Here is a 16182-nt window from a genome sequence, read left to right on the forward strand (position 1 = left end):
GAGTTTGTGGAAACTTTATCTCAAAATAATTACTCATAAAAATAATGATCATCTTTTGTTTTTACTGAAGTTTTGTCTTGTAGGTGTGAGATCAGAAAAGATAAGCTATGGCGACCTCTGATGGTGACAAAGATAGTGTTGTTTCCTTAAAGTTAGTGATTGTCTTTGAATTCTTATTTATTTGTATCTAACTTTATTTTACTTTAATTGTATCTTATTTTTTATGGTTGCATGTATGTAATCAAATCTGAATCAACTGTCCACTCTGGGTTGCTCTTCAGTAATAAACTTGTTTGGCTGCTTGTTGTCTTCACTTTTCACTTGAAGACTGTACAGGAGAACTGGACTGAGTGATCTCTCCCCCTCGCATTCCAAACAGAAAGTAACTGCTGGTTCCAAGAAGCCAAAATCCCATTGACTTCTATAGAGACATGAACAGCTATCACTCATTCATTCAATTTTCAGAAGTCCTTTTTCTTTAACATGTTCTTGTTAATCCCAAATTTTTGTTGTAAATTAATCAAGTAATAAACTGACCAATCAGATGCCTCAATAAAAGCAAGTGGTGCCTGTTGGCCGCCTCCCTGAATGTTTGATTCAATGTTTGCCTTTCAGTGAAAGGGGTGTGGACCTTGAACAAACTTACTCCTGATTGGCTACAATGGTTGTCATAGAAGTGTTCAATCATACTATTGACTGTTTAAGAGAACTGAACTGAGTGAGCGTGACATCATACATTTAAAAATGCCTTACTTCCAGCTCCAGTGAAATGGAGTTATTTTTACACATTATGAGGGCCTCCATTTGGAGCCAGACGACAGTGATTGGTCCAAGTCTGAGTCAAGGTTTCTATGGCAACTATTGTCACCAATCAGGGATGAGCTTGGAACTCTGCAAGTGGACATTGTTTAAATTAAGAGCATCTAGAACAGAAGGTAACTTTTAATGTTGTATTTTGTGGTGATGTCAGATTTTAATTTAATTTATTTTATTATATTTATGTATCTTGTGCTGAGCCGATGTGATCAGTCCATAGACTGTAAATAAAGATGGACAAAGCAAGCGGAACGCCACCCATAGAAAAGGCCTTACCTCCGGCTCCAGCAAAATGAAGCCAATTCAGTCACCATTTTTCCACTTTACGGGGAGCCAGACGACAGTGATTGGCCCAAGTCGGTCTGAGTCAACGTTTCTATGGCAACTGCTGTCACCAAAATTGAGTGAGCTTATTTGAAGACTACTCCACTAAAAGCTGCTTGGAGAATTACTAAATCAAACAATCGAGGTGGGGGCCAGCGGGGACTATATGCTTTTACTGAGGCATCTGATTGGTCAGTTTATAACTTAAATCACCACTAATAAAGAAAAAATGTCGTGAAAAAAATTAAGATGAGCAAGAATATGCTAAAAATAAAAAGTAGCAGAGCAAGAATGGTTATGACAAACAGAGTGAATGAGTAATCATTCCTTATTTCTCACAGGAAATCCTACCGATCAGTCCAGTTCTCTTATACAATCCATTTCTCAGACTGACTCCAACCAATCACTGTCTGACTCCAATGTGGCGATGTCTTGGAGCCGGAAGTGAGGGTTTTTTTTTCTACAAGGGATCTCATACTGTCCAGTTCTCCTATACAGTCAGTGGTTCCACTTTAAGGAAATCCCGGCAAGTGGTCATCTTTTAAACTAAAGAGCATCTGGAACAGAAGCTGACTTTTAAATGTTATTCTGTGGTGATGTCAGATTATTTAATTTAATTTAATTTATCTGAATCAACTATCTACCCTGGGCTGCTTCTCGGTAATCGATTCGTCAGACTACTTGTAGTCTCAACTCTCCTTTCACTTCGAGGAAAACCCGGAAGTCCTGTCGGTCTCTGTCGTTTGAATTAAAGAGCACCTGGAAGGTAACTTTTTCATTTCATTCTGTGTTGACGTCAGCGACTGACACGAATAACGCAGTTTAAATATTTCAAGTGTTTTTTGTTGACTGTAAAAGTTGTACTTGTTTACTTCCGGACGCCCCAGAAGCGCTAGCTTCCCCCTGTGGGGTTCGACGTGTTCGGAAAGTTCCGGGAGGTCAAATTTGGCTGATTTCGTGCTGAATGTTTTAAACTTTTGTGTTTGTTTTCTGAACAGTGTGCGAGCGTCACCCGTCCCGCTGGTGGTGTATGGGACCCTCGGTGTGTTCGGTTCTCCATCTTCTGTAAAGTTGTCGCAGGGATGGCCGCCGCGCCTCAGACCTCACTTCACATGAGATCGACCGATCTGATCAAGAGAGAACCGCTGGATTATGGGGGATTCGGGGAGGTTTATCTGTGCTACCACGCGACCCTCGGACAGGTGGTCCTGAAGACTTTATACACCGGTCCTCTGCGTAGCGAGTGAGTGTTGACCATCCGGGGGTTCCCCCGTTTCTAATGAGTCCCGTGGCTGGAACAGAATCCAGATCTTCTCTTTATTCTTTATTAAAAACATCTTAAAGTAAACTGACATTTGTGATGGTCGTCAGTCCAGATATTCGCATAAACTAACCTTAAAAAATAAAATAAAAAAAGAATAATGACACTGTAACTACACTGATTTAATCAGTGCTTCTGAATTTTACTTCAAAGGAAGTGAGCTGTTTTTATCAACAAGACTTTTTTTTTTAAGAAAAATAGTAATTTTTTTTTTTCGCAATTAAATTAATTTCAAATTTACAGTTTACAAGTTAAAGTTTAAACCATAGGTGTGTATTGGCAAGAGCCTGGCGATACGATATGTATCGCCAGTCGATACGATAAATATCGCAATATATCCCAAGATCAATTTTTCACTTTTGTTTGCTTAAGAGTGTGACTTAGAAAAAAAAAACTCTACGCCTTTCATTGTAATAAAATGGTAAAATTCATTTTTGTTTAATGATCACAACATTAAGCACTGCTAATGTACACCGATACTGGACTGGCACAGAGTTTTGGTTCGGTACCCATCCCAGGTAAAAACTACGTAGTACGTCTCATGCCAAATTTCCTGACTGAATATTTAACGCAAGCTGGTTCTCTCTAGATCTTGTTGTTGTTCTGGTCACGGTGTAGGACGCTACTAAATGATTAACCAAACATTATCTCGTCAGCATTTTAAATTCATACAAGTATCGGCAAATGTTTCTTTCTGAGCTGATGCTTTATGTAATCTATCGTGAGGATAAGTTTGTGTATCGCTTTCCTTTGCCACTGCAACGCACCGGACTAAGGATCAAATAGTTCACTTTCTGTGAAAAAAATCAATTGAAACCAAAAAATTACAGGATTAAAGAACTGAAAACTAAGGCTGCCAAAATTAGTCGACTAATTGACGACTAATCAGCTATTAAAATAGTTGACGACTAATTTAATAGTCGATTAGTCGTTACTTTATATTATATGCATTTATTAGGGTTTTTAGGCCATTTTTTTAGTTTAGCTAATAATTCAGCTACATGCTAGCTATTTTGGCTAAATTAGGATTTTTTTGTTTTTTTACGCTATTTGGAGTTTAGCTAATAATTTAGCTGCATGCTAGTTATTTTGACTAATTTAGGATTTTTTCATTTTTTTAGGCTAACTTGGAGTTTAGCTAATAATTCAGCTACATGCTAGCTATTTTGGCAAAATTAGGATTTTTTTTTGTTTTTTCGGCTATTTTGGAGTTTAGCTAATAATTCAGCTGCATGCTAGTTATTTTGGTTAATTTAGGATTTTTTTCAGTTTTTTAGGCTAATTTGGAGTTAAGCTTAAATGTCAGCTAATTTGGCTAATTTAGGAATTTTTTTTCATTTTTTTTAGGGCTAATTTGGAATTTAGCTAATATTCCAGCTACACGTTAGCTATTTTGGATAATTTAGGATTTTTTCAGTTTTTTTTCTGGCTATCAGCTTCACCATTTCAGCTCTCAACTTTAGTGTTTTTAGCTATTAATTTCAGCATATTCAGCTATCATCATTAGCATCTTCAGCTGCCGAATTCAGCTTACAGCATTCACACTAGCATTATCACAGGTAATGCTATATATCTTGTTTTTTTTTAGTTTAAGGCTAATTATGGTTAAGATGTGTGCTCTACATCCAATTTGCCCACAACCCGAATCGGAAAAAATAATCGATGATTAGTCGACTATTAAAATAATCGTTTGTGGAAGCACTACTGAAAACCTTTTTACCTGGTGAAGTGTTTTAACGCACGTCACGGAACCCTGAACCACGGAGGCAAAGCGAATGCTAATGTAATGGTCAGAAGTGTGAGAGGCTGTAAGCTATCAAGAGTAAACGGAGAGCTCTCAGTTATAGGTGATGGCAAGAGGGGCGGGGTTGCTCTGCACTCACACTAAAGAGGTGAATTTCTAATGAATTTTTAATGTAAAGACCACTAGGAACACTGAGAAAATAGATCAAATTTTAAGAGGGGAACTGATTCTCTTGTTCCTGTGTGTCACATCTCTTTCTCAATCTCTTCAAAGTCTTTAAAAAGATTCAAAAATGTAATAAAGAGAACATCATACACTGACAAAAATTGTGCTTTATTTACTAAAACTTTATGAAAAATCTGAATCTGTGAACTCCAATAGCATCTTTAAGGATTTTTCTGATAACATTTTTCTGCTGTAATATTCATAATTAATTTGTAGTTTATGAGAAGTCTTTAGTTTGTTTTCCATAGAAAAAGTAAAAATACAAATGTACATTTGAAATAAATTGTCTCACCAGTGTGGTGATTATTTATTATTTCAAACAAAATTGCTTTGCTTTTTATTTATTTTTTTCACTTATTTCAGTTTTGTATTGGACTTTATTATTTTTTTAAATCTAATTTTATAAATGCTGATAGCAGAATACTTTGACAGTATTTGAAGTGCCCTGGAGCAACAAAAATCTACGAGTAAACAAAAAGAAAGGACACCCTTTCATCAACTTCCTAGTTTTTCCAGGAAACATCACATCGTTTCCTCTTTTTCATGTGAAAGAATTTTCTTTTTTATTTATTATAATGGCTCATAAGGAGCATTCTTGCATTTGTAGTTGTCACGTTTTTTGCCTCCTTTCCTCTCTGTCTCGTCTATTTACAGTTTTTAATTAATTCCATCTTTCTGAAACCCTCTTTAGGAGGCAGTAATACAGAAACAGGAACACAATGGACATTTTTATAGCATTTTATGGGTCTTAAAAAGTCAAATTCTATGTTAAAGGTTTAATCTAAACAGCAGTAATGTCGCTTCAATATCACTTGCAAACTATGTGACCAAAACAAAAAAATAAAAACACAAAAACGAAAAAATACTGAAATAATTAAATTATAGTTTGATTAATTTTAATCATTAAGAAAAAAAATCTTTTCATACGGATATAAAGCCTTAATCTGTTCATTTGCTCCCTGCCCTTCAGACACAGAGTGTTTTAGGATTTACTCAAGTGTCTTTACTTCATGCATCCTTTGTATGAGTCGTTATAAAGGAACTTTTTCTGTTCGTTCTCCAGAGAAAGTAAGAGGTCGCTGCTGGAGGAGGGGAGCATCATGGCAAGCCTGAACCATGAGCGGGTGGTCAAGTTGCTGGGCGTGATCATGGAGGACAGGGACTGCTCTCTGGTTCTGGAACTTCTGCCGATGGGGAACCTGTTAGTCTTGCTGGAGGCGGTACGTAGGCTTTTATATTTTTTTTAAAAACTTCGGCTGGGAATCCATTAAAAAAATGTAACTTATTAAACCTGGGAAAAAATTAATCACGATTAATTGATTAAAAAATTAATCACACTTTTGTGTTGTGATTAATCACTACTAATGTTTTACTAGGTAAATTTAATGTGACAATATGTGGCTTTTGAACAAAAACAGCCCAGAGAGAAAATGTTTCCCTCATTTTTATTGTCTAATATTTTTGTTTACCCTGTAGTGTGAATTGTGTGAACAAAACACATCAACGGTAAGATAAGCAGAACTCTAAAGACAAAATGAAAAAAAAATAAGTTCCGGTCACACATCCTAAATATTCTATATCACTGCGCAGGCTGCTTTAAAGGAAAGTTTTTCTTCATTTTCTGGAAAAAAAAAAAAAAAAAAGCAGTAAGAGGCGGACCTTCTCTCTGAACTGTTGCCGCTACAGTCGAGGCTCAGCGACATGCTGCTGTGTTACCGTGACAACGCACCAAACCATGGATCAAATAGTCCGCTTTTTAGTGAAAAAAACAATCTTTTTCATAAAAAAGATGCCACACATGTTAAAAACTCAAAAACAGGGTTTTTTATCAGAGGGAGACTTTAAAGTTCCTTTCCAATCATTTTTAGAGCTCTTTTTACAGCATTCCCAACAATCTTTTAATTATAATCTTGTCATTTTTATCCAAAATCAAAAAATTTCATTTTCTTGGACTTAATTTCTGCAGAACGGCAGGAGTTCATTAGAAATTCACCTCTGAGGTGTGGGCAAGATTGTTGGTGCGGGGCAAACCCGACCCCTCTTCCCATCACTCATAATTGAGAGCTCTCTGTTTACTGTTTTCTAGCTTACAGCCCCTCACACCCCCAACCTAACATCACTGGTGCAACAAAAAACAAAAATGCTCCTGATTTATAAGGATTTGAATAAAGAAATACTCAAAAATACAATTTTTATCTTCAGAAAAAATCAGAAAAAATACCACAAAAAAACACAACTCTCATTGGAGTGAGTCTTTAAATTATATTCCAGATGACCCAAGTATCGCTAAATCTTTGATTTATTGTGCAGGTCTAGTTTATTTCATTCATTCTGAAGCCCAACAAACATGAAGTTCTTCAGGCGTGTTCGTCTTCTCAGGTCAACCTGCCGATTTCCATCAAAGGCAGAATCATCTTAGAGGTTCTGGAGGGGATGATGTACCTCACGGAGAAACGGGTCATTCACAAGGACATCAAGCCAGAAAACATCTTAGTGGATAAAGATTTTCACATCAAGGTACTGAAAAAGCAAAGCCCTAACACTGAGCTCATGAATTTCCCGGCACTGTAAGCGTTTTTTTTTTTTTAGATTGCAGATCTCGGTCTGGCCACATGCCAAACGTGGAGCAAACTGACAAAGGAGGAATCTCGCAGGAAGAGCCGCAGTGGACACACATCGGGGGCTAGAGGTGCCGGCACGCTCAGCTACATGGCCCCGGAGCACCTGAAGAGCATTCACACCCCCTCCACTGAGAAGTCCGACGTTTACAGTTTTGGAATCGTAGTCTGGGTCATTCTGACGGGGCAGGAGCCGTACGCAAGTGAGCTCTGCGGAGGTTCAAATGGATTTACTGCAGGAACCCTAAAGTTCTCAAACAACCAACCCAAAATCTCTCTGTTCAGACGCGAGGAGTGAGGACCAAATAAGTCGGTGTGTTTGTGAAGGAGACCGACCGGCTGAGGAGGTCATTCCTGGAGACACGCCTTCAGAGATCGTTCAGCTCATGAAGCGGTGCTGGAGCGACAGTCCAGAGGAGAGACCGACGTTTAAAGGTCTCTGTGACAGACAACTCTACAGTGATAGTGTTCTTTACAAATGCTAAAAGACACTTTCTGGAACACAAAACCACTTTCACCAAAACATCAAACACAATTAAAAAAAAAAACACTAGATATACAAAATATTTTATCTTTTCAGTCAAAGCTCACTTTGAGGTCATCAGGAAGACTGTTGTTAAAACTAACACACCACAACACAACATAAAACACTTAACCCCGTGCGGGTTGGGGTTTTGGTGGGTGTCGGGGTACAGGTCTTGGTGCTGGTTTGGGTTTTGGTGCAGGTCTAAAATGCAGTTGTGGGTTTTGGTTCAAGTCTTAGTGCAGGTATGGGTTTTGGTGCAGGTCTAAAGTGCAGGTTTAGGTTTTGGTGCAGGTCTAAAGTGCAGGTTTAGGTTTTGGTGCAGGTCTAAAGTGCAGGTTTAGGTTTTGGTTAAGGTCTAAAGTGCAGGTATGGGTTTTAGTGAAGGTCTAAAGTCTAGGTCTAAAGTACAGATTTTGGGTTTTTGGTACAGGTCTTGGTCCTGTTTCAGGTTTTGGTGCAGGTCTAAAGTTCAGGTTTAGGTTTTGGTGCAGGTCTTAGTGCAGGTTTTGGGTTTTGGCGCAGGTCTAAAATGCAGTTATTGGTTTTGGTGCAGGTCTTGGTGCAGTTTGGGGTTTTGGTTCAGGTCTAAAGTGCAGGTCTGGGTTTTGGTCTGACTGTTATCCATCTTTGAAAAGAGGCTCAGTTGTTCCAGAACTTTCCTTCTATTCACTGCAGTTGGATGTAATTAGATTTCTTCTGTCTCCATAATGATTCGAATCATCTGACTTCTTGAAGTCATTAATTAATAAGGGACATATTTATTTACATTCATGTTTTTTCTTTTGGTCTGAATTTTAATGAAATAAGAAAAAAGTTCAGTTTAATATTGCTAATAATGAATGAAAAGAAGCACTTTTTTCATTAACTTTGGTATTTATTACCCCCAAAATTAGGGCAATAATAAACATAGACCCAAAAAACAAAAATCGACCATATCAGTAGCAGGTATTTTACCTGCTCTTAGGAGTGGGATATGATCGTCCCAGATCGGGTTTATGGGGTTCAGGTCAGGGGACATTGGCTACACCAGGTGCAGCTCCAGAGCCACATGTGGCTCTTTTATCTCTCCATCATGGCTCTCTGGGTGAAGAAGAAGAATATAGTCATTTTCAAAAATTTAGAGATTAGCTAATATTTTAGCAACATGCTAACCCTTTTAGCTAATTTGTTATTTACTGTGTTTTTAGGCTATTTAGAGTTTAGCTTCTATTTTAGCAACAGGCTAACATTTTTGACTAGTTTATTTTAGTTTAGTGAGGAATTTTATCCTAATTTGGAGTTTAGCTAATAATTTAGCAACATGCTGATGTTTTCGGCTAATTTGTTATCCACTGAAGTTTTTTGAAATAATGTTGAATGTAGCTTCTATTTTAGCAACAGGCTAACTTTTTGACTAATTTAGTTTACTGAGGAATTCTGGTATTTGGGCTTCAGCTAGTAATGGACCAACGAGCTAGCTTTTTTTTTTTGCTAATTTGGCCTCTGATTAATTTTTTATGCTAATTTGTAGTTTAGCTAATATTTTAGCAGTATGCAAATATTTTGGCTAATTTTTATTTACTGGAGTTTTTAGGATAATTTAGTGTTTAACTTTTATTTTAGCAACATGCTAACATTCTTGGATGATTTAATTTACTGAGGAATTTTATGCTAATTTGGAGTTCAGCTACAACCGTTGCACCTCCTCCACCAAACCCAACCCCGGGACCATGTTGACCTCGGAGTGTTGCTCATTTCACCTCCTCCACCAATGGTCACTTTTGTGCAAAACATTCATCAGTGAACAGGACAGTAGACCATGACTGCATTCTGCAGGTCACATGACCTCCTCTGCAAACATTCATGACTGTGTCTTGTTGTCAGTCGAGTCACCTGCAATGACTGTCTGGCATTCAAATGAGTTTTTTTTTTACAATATTCCTAACTTATTGTTAGTTTTTTAACTTCTTCTAATAACTAACTTTTTGTTTCTTTTTTTTTTTGCAGAAGCCTACGACATTTTCTGTCCGTTTTATGCTGAAAATCTGGAACCACATATAGAGAAAGATTTACACGATCTGAAGGTGAATGCGATTGAGTTCAGCTTGAACAGGTTTTATACTAACATTTAATTTTTTAAAGAGATTTGGAGATAATTAGAGGTTATAACAACCATTAACTATGTTAATCTTTTTTTCTTTTTGCAGGAAAAATACGAGGGGCCAAATCAACTAGTCGAGAAGATGAAATTACTGTCGATGACACATAACTGTGTCTCGGGAAATGAGCACGGTTGGTTGAAAATGTTAAGATTTATTCCTAAAAAAAATGTGACAAAGTCTCTTATTCTTTTGATTTGTCTGGGTCTGTCAGATTGCCCTGCTCCTTTGGTGAGTTCAGATACCAGCGTTTTGGGACCAGTTGAAGCCAGCATCGAGGATCTCCATGACATCAGCTACAAACCGTTGGACGGTTCCATTCAAGCTGATGCCCGACAAACTTCAAATTTGGAGCAGAAACTGGATCGAGAGCTTCAGTACCACAAACGCGGCAGCTATAACTCTGAAGTGCATCCCGAGGCCGCCAGCAGCTACCACAACAATCATGTATCCCAGAACCCCCACGTGGATCAAACCCGGAGGCCGCAGGCGTCCTCTGTCCACTCCTGGACTAAAGAGCCGGTGCAGCCGGCCGGCGCAGACTCGGTGCATTACGGTTCTATGACTTCACCCACGCCGACCCATTTAACCGCATCTATCAGCACGCCATCTCTGTCACAGTACCAGCACCTACAGCCACATTTAGACCGCCAGCAGTCCTGGCCAGCTTACCCGGTTCCCGATACCTATGTCCCGGATCCAAATGCGGCTGGCTGTGGAGCCCCTTCGAAGAGTTTCCAAACACAGGAGCCAGGTACTCTAGAACACTTTGAGAATCTTCTATCCGCTTTGTGACGGAGTGACTTGACGTGCACTTTCTGCAGGACCTCTGTACATTCAGAACGCCAGCGGGATCCAGATCGGAAACAACAACACTCTGAGTATCCGAGGCTTTGACAGCCAGCTGTCCTCACTGTGTGTGTCCGGAAACGGATCCATGATGTCTCCCATCCAAGAAGGCATCATGAAATACGGTCAGGTCCATTTTTGTTGTTGTTTCACACTATGTGTGTTTTTAACAAAGTGAAGCAGTTATGGGGGTAACATTCATTTATGGGGGATTCATACCATGAATTGTGGTTGCTGTCCATGTTTGTTCACTTTGAACAATCTGATTCAATAACCTAAAATGGATCCCGGACGTCTTCAGCCAAAACTTCAATCAGTGTGACTCAGAGAGAACTACCTAATACTAGTTGTAATTGTAAGAATACATTTTCTTTGATAAAGTAGCCCTAGTACTCAATTTTAAAAATATAAGGTTTGTTTAAAATTTTATCAAAAAAAAAAACTGCCAGTGTCTATGAGGAGAACAAGTGACCTACATTTGAATATAAATGTTTAAATTAAATCAATAAATGAAAATAAAGTAACTTCTTGTAAGTCTAAATAGCCTATTCTAAAAAAAAAAACAAAAAAACTGAAGCTCTGTAGTTTTAGTTCACTTAAAAAAATAGAATGAAGGTGGAAAGTAAAAAGGAGGAGCTCCCTCTGCTGGACAAAAGTTGATATTACTCTTTTTAGAGAAAGGGATGTTTGTTGAAAGTAAAAAATGTTTTCCATTTATTTGTTATTCCTTTTGATATATGAATTAAATTATTGTAACACTATTCAGGAATGTTAATATATTAATGTAACGATTTATAAAATTAAATGACAATTTACTGATTTATTTTGAAATCGAACAATTGTCCACCGAGTTGTTGTAGTATTATCCATTTCTGCACACAAAAAATATTTATGTACTTGTTTTATTTTTAATTTTTTTAGAGGGCCATGCTGTGACAGAGGCGCACCTGTATTTGCTGACAGAGAACATTGGGAACAACTGGAAGCGCTGTGCACGCCGGCTGGGCCTGAACGATGTTGAAATCGATGCCATATATCACGATTACTACCGCGACGGCCTGGAAGAAATGGTCCACCAGATGCTGGAGCGCTGGAAAATGAAGGAGGGATCTATTGGCTGCACCGTCGGGAAGCTCTGCAAAGCTCTGGATGGACTCATTAAAGTCAACGTCATTCAGAAGATCCTGGACATGTGCGGCTCTTCCCACGTGGCCTAAACCTCCATCGCTCTTCCGTTTACTTCTAACCCAAATGTATCGTGGCCTTTTATCCCATTTGTGACTGTTGGCGCGAATCAAGTTTGAATCCAGATTGAGTTCAATCTGTGTCATCACATGACCTTTAAACCAAACTTGAATGGTAAGAGTCAGTAAATATGCGCAGAGAAACATTTTAACAGAATTCATAGATGAATACAAAATGATTTTTTTGTTTAAAGAGTTAAAAATATACGTAGAAAGAAATATTCATTGTGAATGTATTGCTGGGGCTTGTTGTGGTCATACTGTAAGATTTCATTATGTTCGGGAATTTTAAAACAAGTACTTTTGATTTAAGAGTTAATATCAGTGTTGGGCACAAACCTTGTCGTCTTCTACCTTATGAGTTGCTTTACCTTATCAAGGGTTTTGACGTCTCTTTAAGAGAATTTTATTTCATTAATCCAATCTGAAGTTAAAACTCCTTCAGGAATCAACTGTGATGCTGTAGCTTTACCTTTTTGGACAACCCAAATAAACCCATTTCTTCCTGATGGTTTGAGTTTCACTGGGTCGATGCTTCAGATCAATCTTCAGAACAATCATTCAATCCTTCCAAAGATGAGAAAAATATTGTTTTCCAGACGTCAGAAGCATAAAGGTTTAAACTGAAAGAAATAACTCGTATTAATTTGTTTTTGCAAATAGTTTAAAACTACATTCTAAAACTACATTTATTTAATTGATTGAATATTTTCTTTTTCTGAGACTCAACAAAACCTAAACTGAATCCTTTCAATATGCAAGAATCAAGGTCACCACAGCTTTCTTAGTGCTAATTGTAAATGATTTTGTGACTCAATTAACAAAACACAGGCGAGTACTTTTGTGTGGCAAAATAACGTAGGACAAAAGAAAAGTATTTCTTTTAATTGAGACGATGTTTATTACGACGATTCTTGGTATTTTTGAGCTACAAGTTGAGAAACGAAAACCTTAAAGGGGCCCTACCATGAAAATTCTACTTTTTGAGGTTTTAAGTGCATTTTACTGTTCATTCCTCACTATAAAGAACCCCAAAGCGGTATTATGACCCGTTCATGCATTTAAGAGTAATCCTCTAAAAGCTGCACTGTCTGCACCAGCCCCTCCCATACCCACGAAAACAAGCGGTTGGAAACATGCTGACGTCAGCATGATGTGACACTGAACTTTCATTTTAGATACAGAATACCGTATATCTTCCCATTGTTTCCTCTCTTCAATAAATCCCAGCGGCAGGTGGAAACTCAGGAATTGAGTCGTTTTACTTCCAGGTAGGAAAAAAAAAAAAAATCACGAAAAATAACTGATATTTCATTAAAAAATATGTTTTTGAGTGTTCCTAAGGTAATATATGATCCTATATACCAATATAGCTTAAGAAAATCATGGTAGTCCCTTTAAAAACTGCAAATATGGGTTTGTTAAGGTTCATAAAATAAACAATTTTACAAACAAAACAGTTTTTTTCTGTGCATTTGTAACGCAGCCTGAACTGACATGATTTGTTGAATTTTTTATCCCTTTCTGCTGTCATGAAACATGCTTTTTTTCTTTTTTAATTTTGGAGGTGAAATAAGTCGAGACCAAATTTATTTTTGCACATAATGATTTCTTTGAAGTCTCATGATAGGATAGACTGTCGAGGACCCTCAACAGTGAGAGGTGGCAAAAGCTTGAATAATTAAATAAGAAGAAAAAAACGATGAGAGAACCTGGAAAAAACTTTGCTAAGCTCCAAAACAATGAGAACATGGAGCTAACCTGTCTGTACACTTAAATGTACTGAATGTGGATCATTCAGCTGAAAGAGGTGTGATTACAAACTCTAATCTGTTCGTGACACAAAGGAATGAGAAAACACAACCTCAACACAACCAAGAAAACCACAAACAAAAGTCTCAGAGCATAACACAACATGTTTGTAAGTGTGAAGATTCATTGATGTGTGACCAAAGAAGCCGCAGCAGCTATAGATCTGTGGTTTTCAAGAGGAAAACCTTACCTGCTGTGCCCCCATGCACAGCAGGTAATAACTGATGAGCACCAGATAATAACTGGTGCTCACTGGATAATAACTAGTGAGCACCAGATAGTAACTGGTGCGCACTGGATAGTAACTAGTGAGCACCAGATAGTAACCGGTGCGCACTGGATAGTAACTAGTGAGCACCAGATAGTAACTGGTGCGCACTGGATAATAACTAGTGAGCATGAGATAGTAACTGGTGCGCACTGGATAGTAACTAGTGAGCACCAGATAGTAACCGGTGCACACTGGATAGTAACTACTGACCATGAGATAGTAAATGGTGCACACTGGATAGTAACTAGTGAGCATGAGATAGTAACTGGTGCACAATGGATAGTAACTAGTGAGCATGAGATAGTAACTGGTGCACACTGGATAGTAACTAGTGAGCATGAGATAGTAACTGGAGCACACTGGATAGTAACTAGTGAGCATGAGATAGTAACTGGTGCACACAGGATAGTTACTACTGAGCATGAGATACTAACTGGTGCGCACCAGATAGTAACTGGTGCACACTGGATAGTAACTAGTGAGCATGAGATAGTAACTGGTTCGCACCAGATAGTATCTGGTGCGCACTGGATAGTAAGTGAGCATGAGATAGTAACAAGTGAGCACCAGATAGTAACTAGTGCACACTAGACAGTAACTGGTGAGCATAGATAGTAACTGATGTGCACCAGATGGTAACTGCTAAGTGCGAGGTAGTAACTGGTGTGCACCAGTAAGTAACTGGTAAACAAAAGATAGTAATTGGTGTGCACCAAATACTAACTGGTGAGTATGAGGTAGTAACAGGAAAGTACGAGACAGTAACTGGTGAGAATGAGTTTCTAACTGGTGCGCACAAGATAGTTCCTGGTGACCACAAGATAGTAACTGGTAAGCGCCAAATAGTAACTACTGAACATGAGATAGTAACTGGTGCACATCACATAGCAACTGGTGCACACCAGATAGTAACTGGTGCACATTGGATAGTAACTACTGAGCATGAGATAGTAACTGGTGCACACTGGATAGTAACTACTGAGCATGAGATAGTAACTGGTGCACACTGGATAGTAACTACTGAGCATGAGATAGTAACTGGTGAGCGCCAGATAGAAACTGGTGTGCACGAGAAATTTGTTTTTGTTGTTGTTTTGTTTTACTTTAGGAACTCTTTACTTTTAGCATCATGGAACATAAGAAACTTTTGTCTTTGACAAAAAACCCAACTTCAGTAGGAAAAGTTGTGGCTGTTTTTTATTTTTCAATACTTTTGACTTTACATACTTACACTTTAAAGCACATTCTTCCTCAGATAATTACATCTCTTAATGAATCAAATACAGTTGTTAAAAAAATATTAAACCTTAAAACAACTAAATGTAGTATTTATTTCATTTCAAAACAAGTGCAAATATTGCTTGGGCATAAAGTTTGCATCTTCTTTTCCATTTTTAACATTTTTTAACAATATCACGGCAAATATGAGAAATTAGAAAAAAACATTTTCTACAAAATAAATAAAAATACATTTAAAATACAGTAATTTGTAATATAATTTACAGGTCTGAATGATCAGGGCCAAGCCTCTTTGGTGACCCTTGGGATCATCTCTAAGGAGATGTGGAAGTTGTTGGTTTCTGTAGTCCTTACTGTGGCCATCAGGGACTTCCTGGAGGACTCGCCTTCACTCGTCTGATTCAGCCTTAGGGAAACCGGCGTCTCTTCATCCACGGATGTGTCTCCATCAGCTGCCGTGTCATTGCCGGCACACGTTGTGGGGTAGTGTCTGAAGCAGGTGAATGTATCCTCACACCTCTGATCTATCGTCATTATAGGTGGAGAGACTGATGACGGGAAGCGGCTGGTTTGTCGGCGAGTTGTGCGAAGTCTCACTCTGATCTTTATCTTTGTGCAGCATTTTGTTTGGCCTCTGGACCAGAAGCAGCCCTTCAGATAGTTATGGTAAAGTTCTCCCACATCTCTCCACATTATCCTGCGAAAGTTTGGTCTCAGCAGCAGGTAAATGATCGGGTTGTAGATGGTGGAGGACTTGGCGAACATGGCTGGCATGGCAAACGCAAGAGGAGGGATGTTTTCAATTTGTCCGAAGGCGGCCCACATGGAAACCAGAGCGTACGGACTCCACGCAGCAAAGAAACCAATGCAGACGGCCACACTTAGCTTTAAGAAGAAGAAAAGACGACAAATTACGTATTTTGTAAAATGTATTTCTCAGAAATTATGTACAAATATGAGATGCAAAAACCGAAATAATTGCATCTCTGACAGAAATACAAAAAATGTTGCTACTTGCCTAAAAATAAAATCAGATAAAGAAGTTAAACAAAAAA

At 38.2% G+C, this 16182-nt stretch overlaps 2 protein-coding genes across 8 annotated transcripts in view; one reads left to right on the top strand and one right to left on the bottom strand.

Annotated features, from left to right (window-relative positions):
• Positions 1–1535: 1535 nt before the first annotated feature.
• On the top strand, positions 1536–12315 carry ripk1l (receptor (TNFRSF)-interacting serine-threonine kinase 1, like). The gene is made up of 11 exons (XM_024273179.2): positions 1536–1906; positions 2139–2383; positions 5494–5650; positions 6810–6947; positions 7020–7251; positions 7334–7483; positions 9561–9637; positions 9761–9845; positions 9927–10466; positions 10537–10686; positions 11483–12315. The coding sequence occupies exons 2-11, from the start codon at positions 2223–2225 to the stop codon at positions 11776–11778; spliced, it is 1986 nt and encodes a 661-aa protein (XP_024128947.1). The 5' UTR covers positions 1536–1906; positions 2139–2222; the 3' UTR covers positions 11779–12315.
• Positions 12316–14974: 2659 nt separating this feature from the next.
• The window catches only part of opn7a (opsin 7, group member a), a 31499-nt gene continuing 30291 nt past the window's right edge, over positions 14975–16182 (bottom strand). For all 7 annotated transcript variants that reach the window (XM_024273183.2, XM_024273186.2, XM_024273184.2 and 4 more), the window contains one exon: positions 14975–16012. In XM_024273183.2, coding sequence (XP_024128951.1) covers positions 15404–16012 — 609 coding nt within the window. In that variant the 3' untranslated portion in view covers positions 14975–15403. The remainder of the gene's footprint in view (positions 16013–16182) is intronic.

The sequence above is a fragment of the Oryzias melastigma genome, linkage group LG17 (genome assembly GCF_002922805.2).
Source record: "Oryzias melastigma strain HK-1 linkage group LG17, ASM292280v2, whole genome shotgun sequence".
NCBI classification, from domain to species: Eukaryota; Metazoa; Chordata; class Actinopteri; order Beloniformes; family Adrianichthyidae; genus Oryzias; species Oryzias melastigma.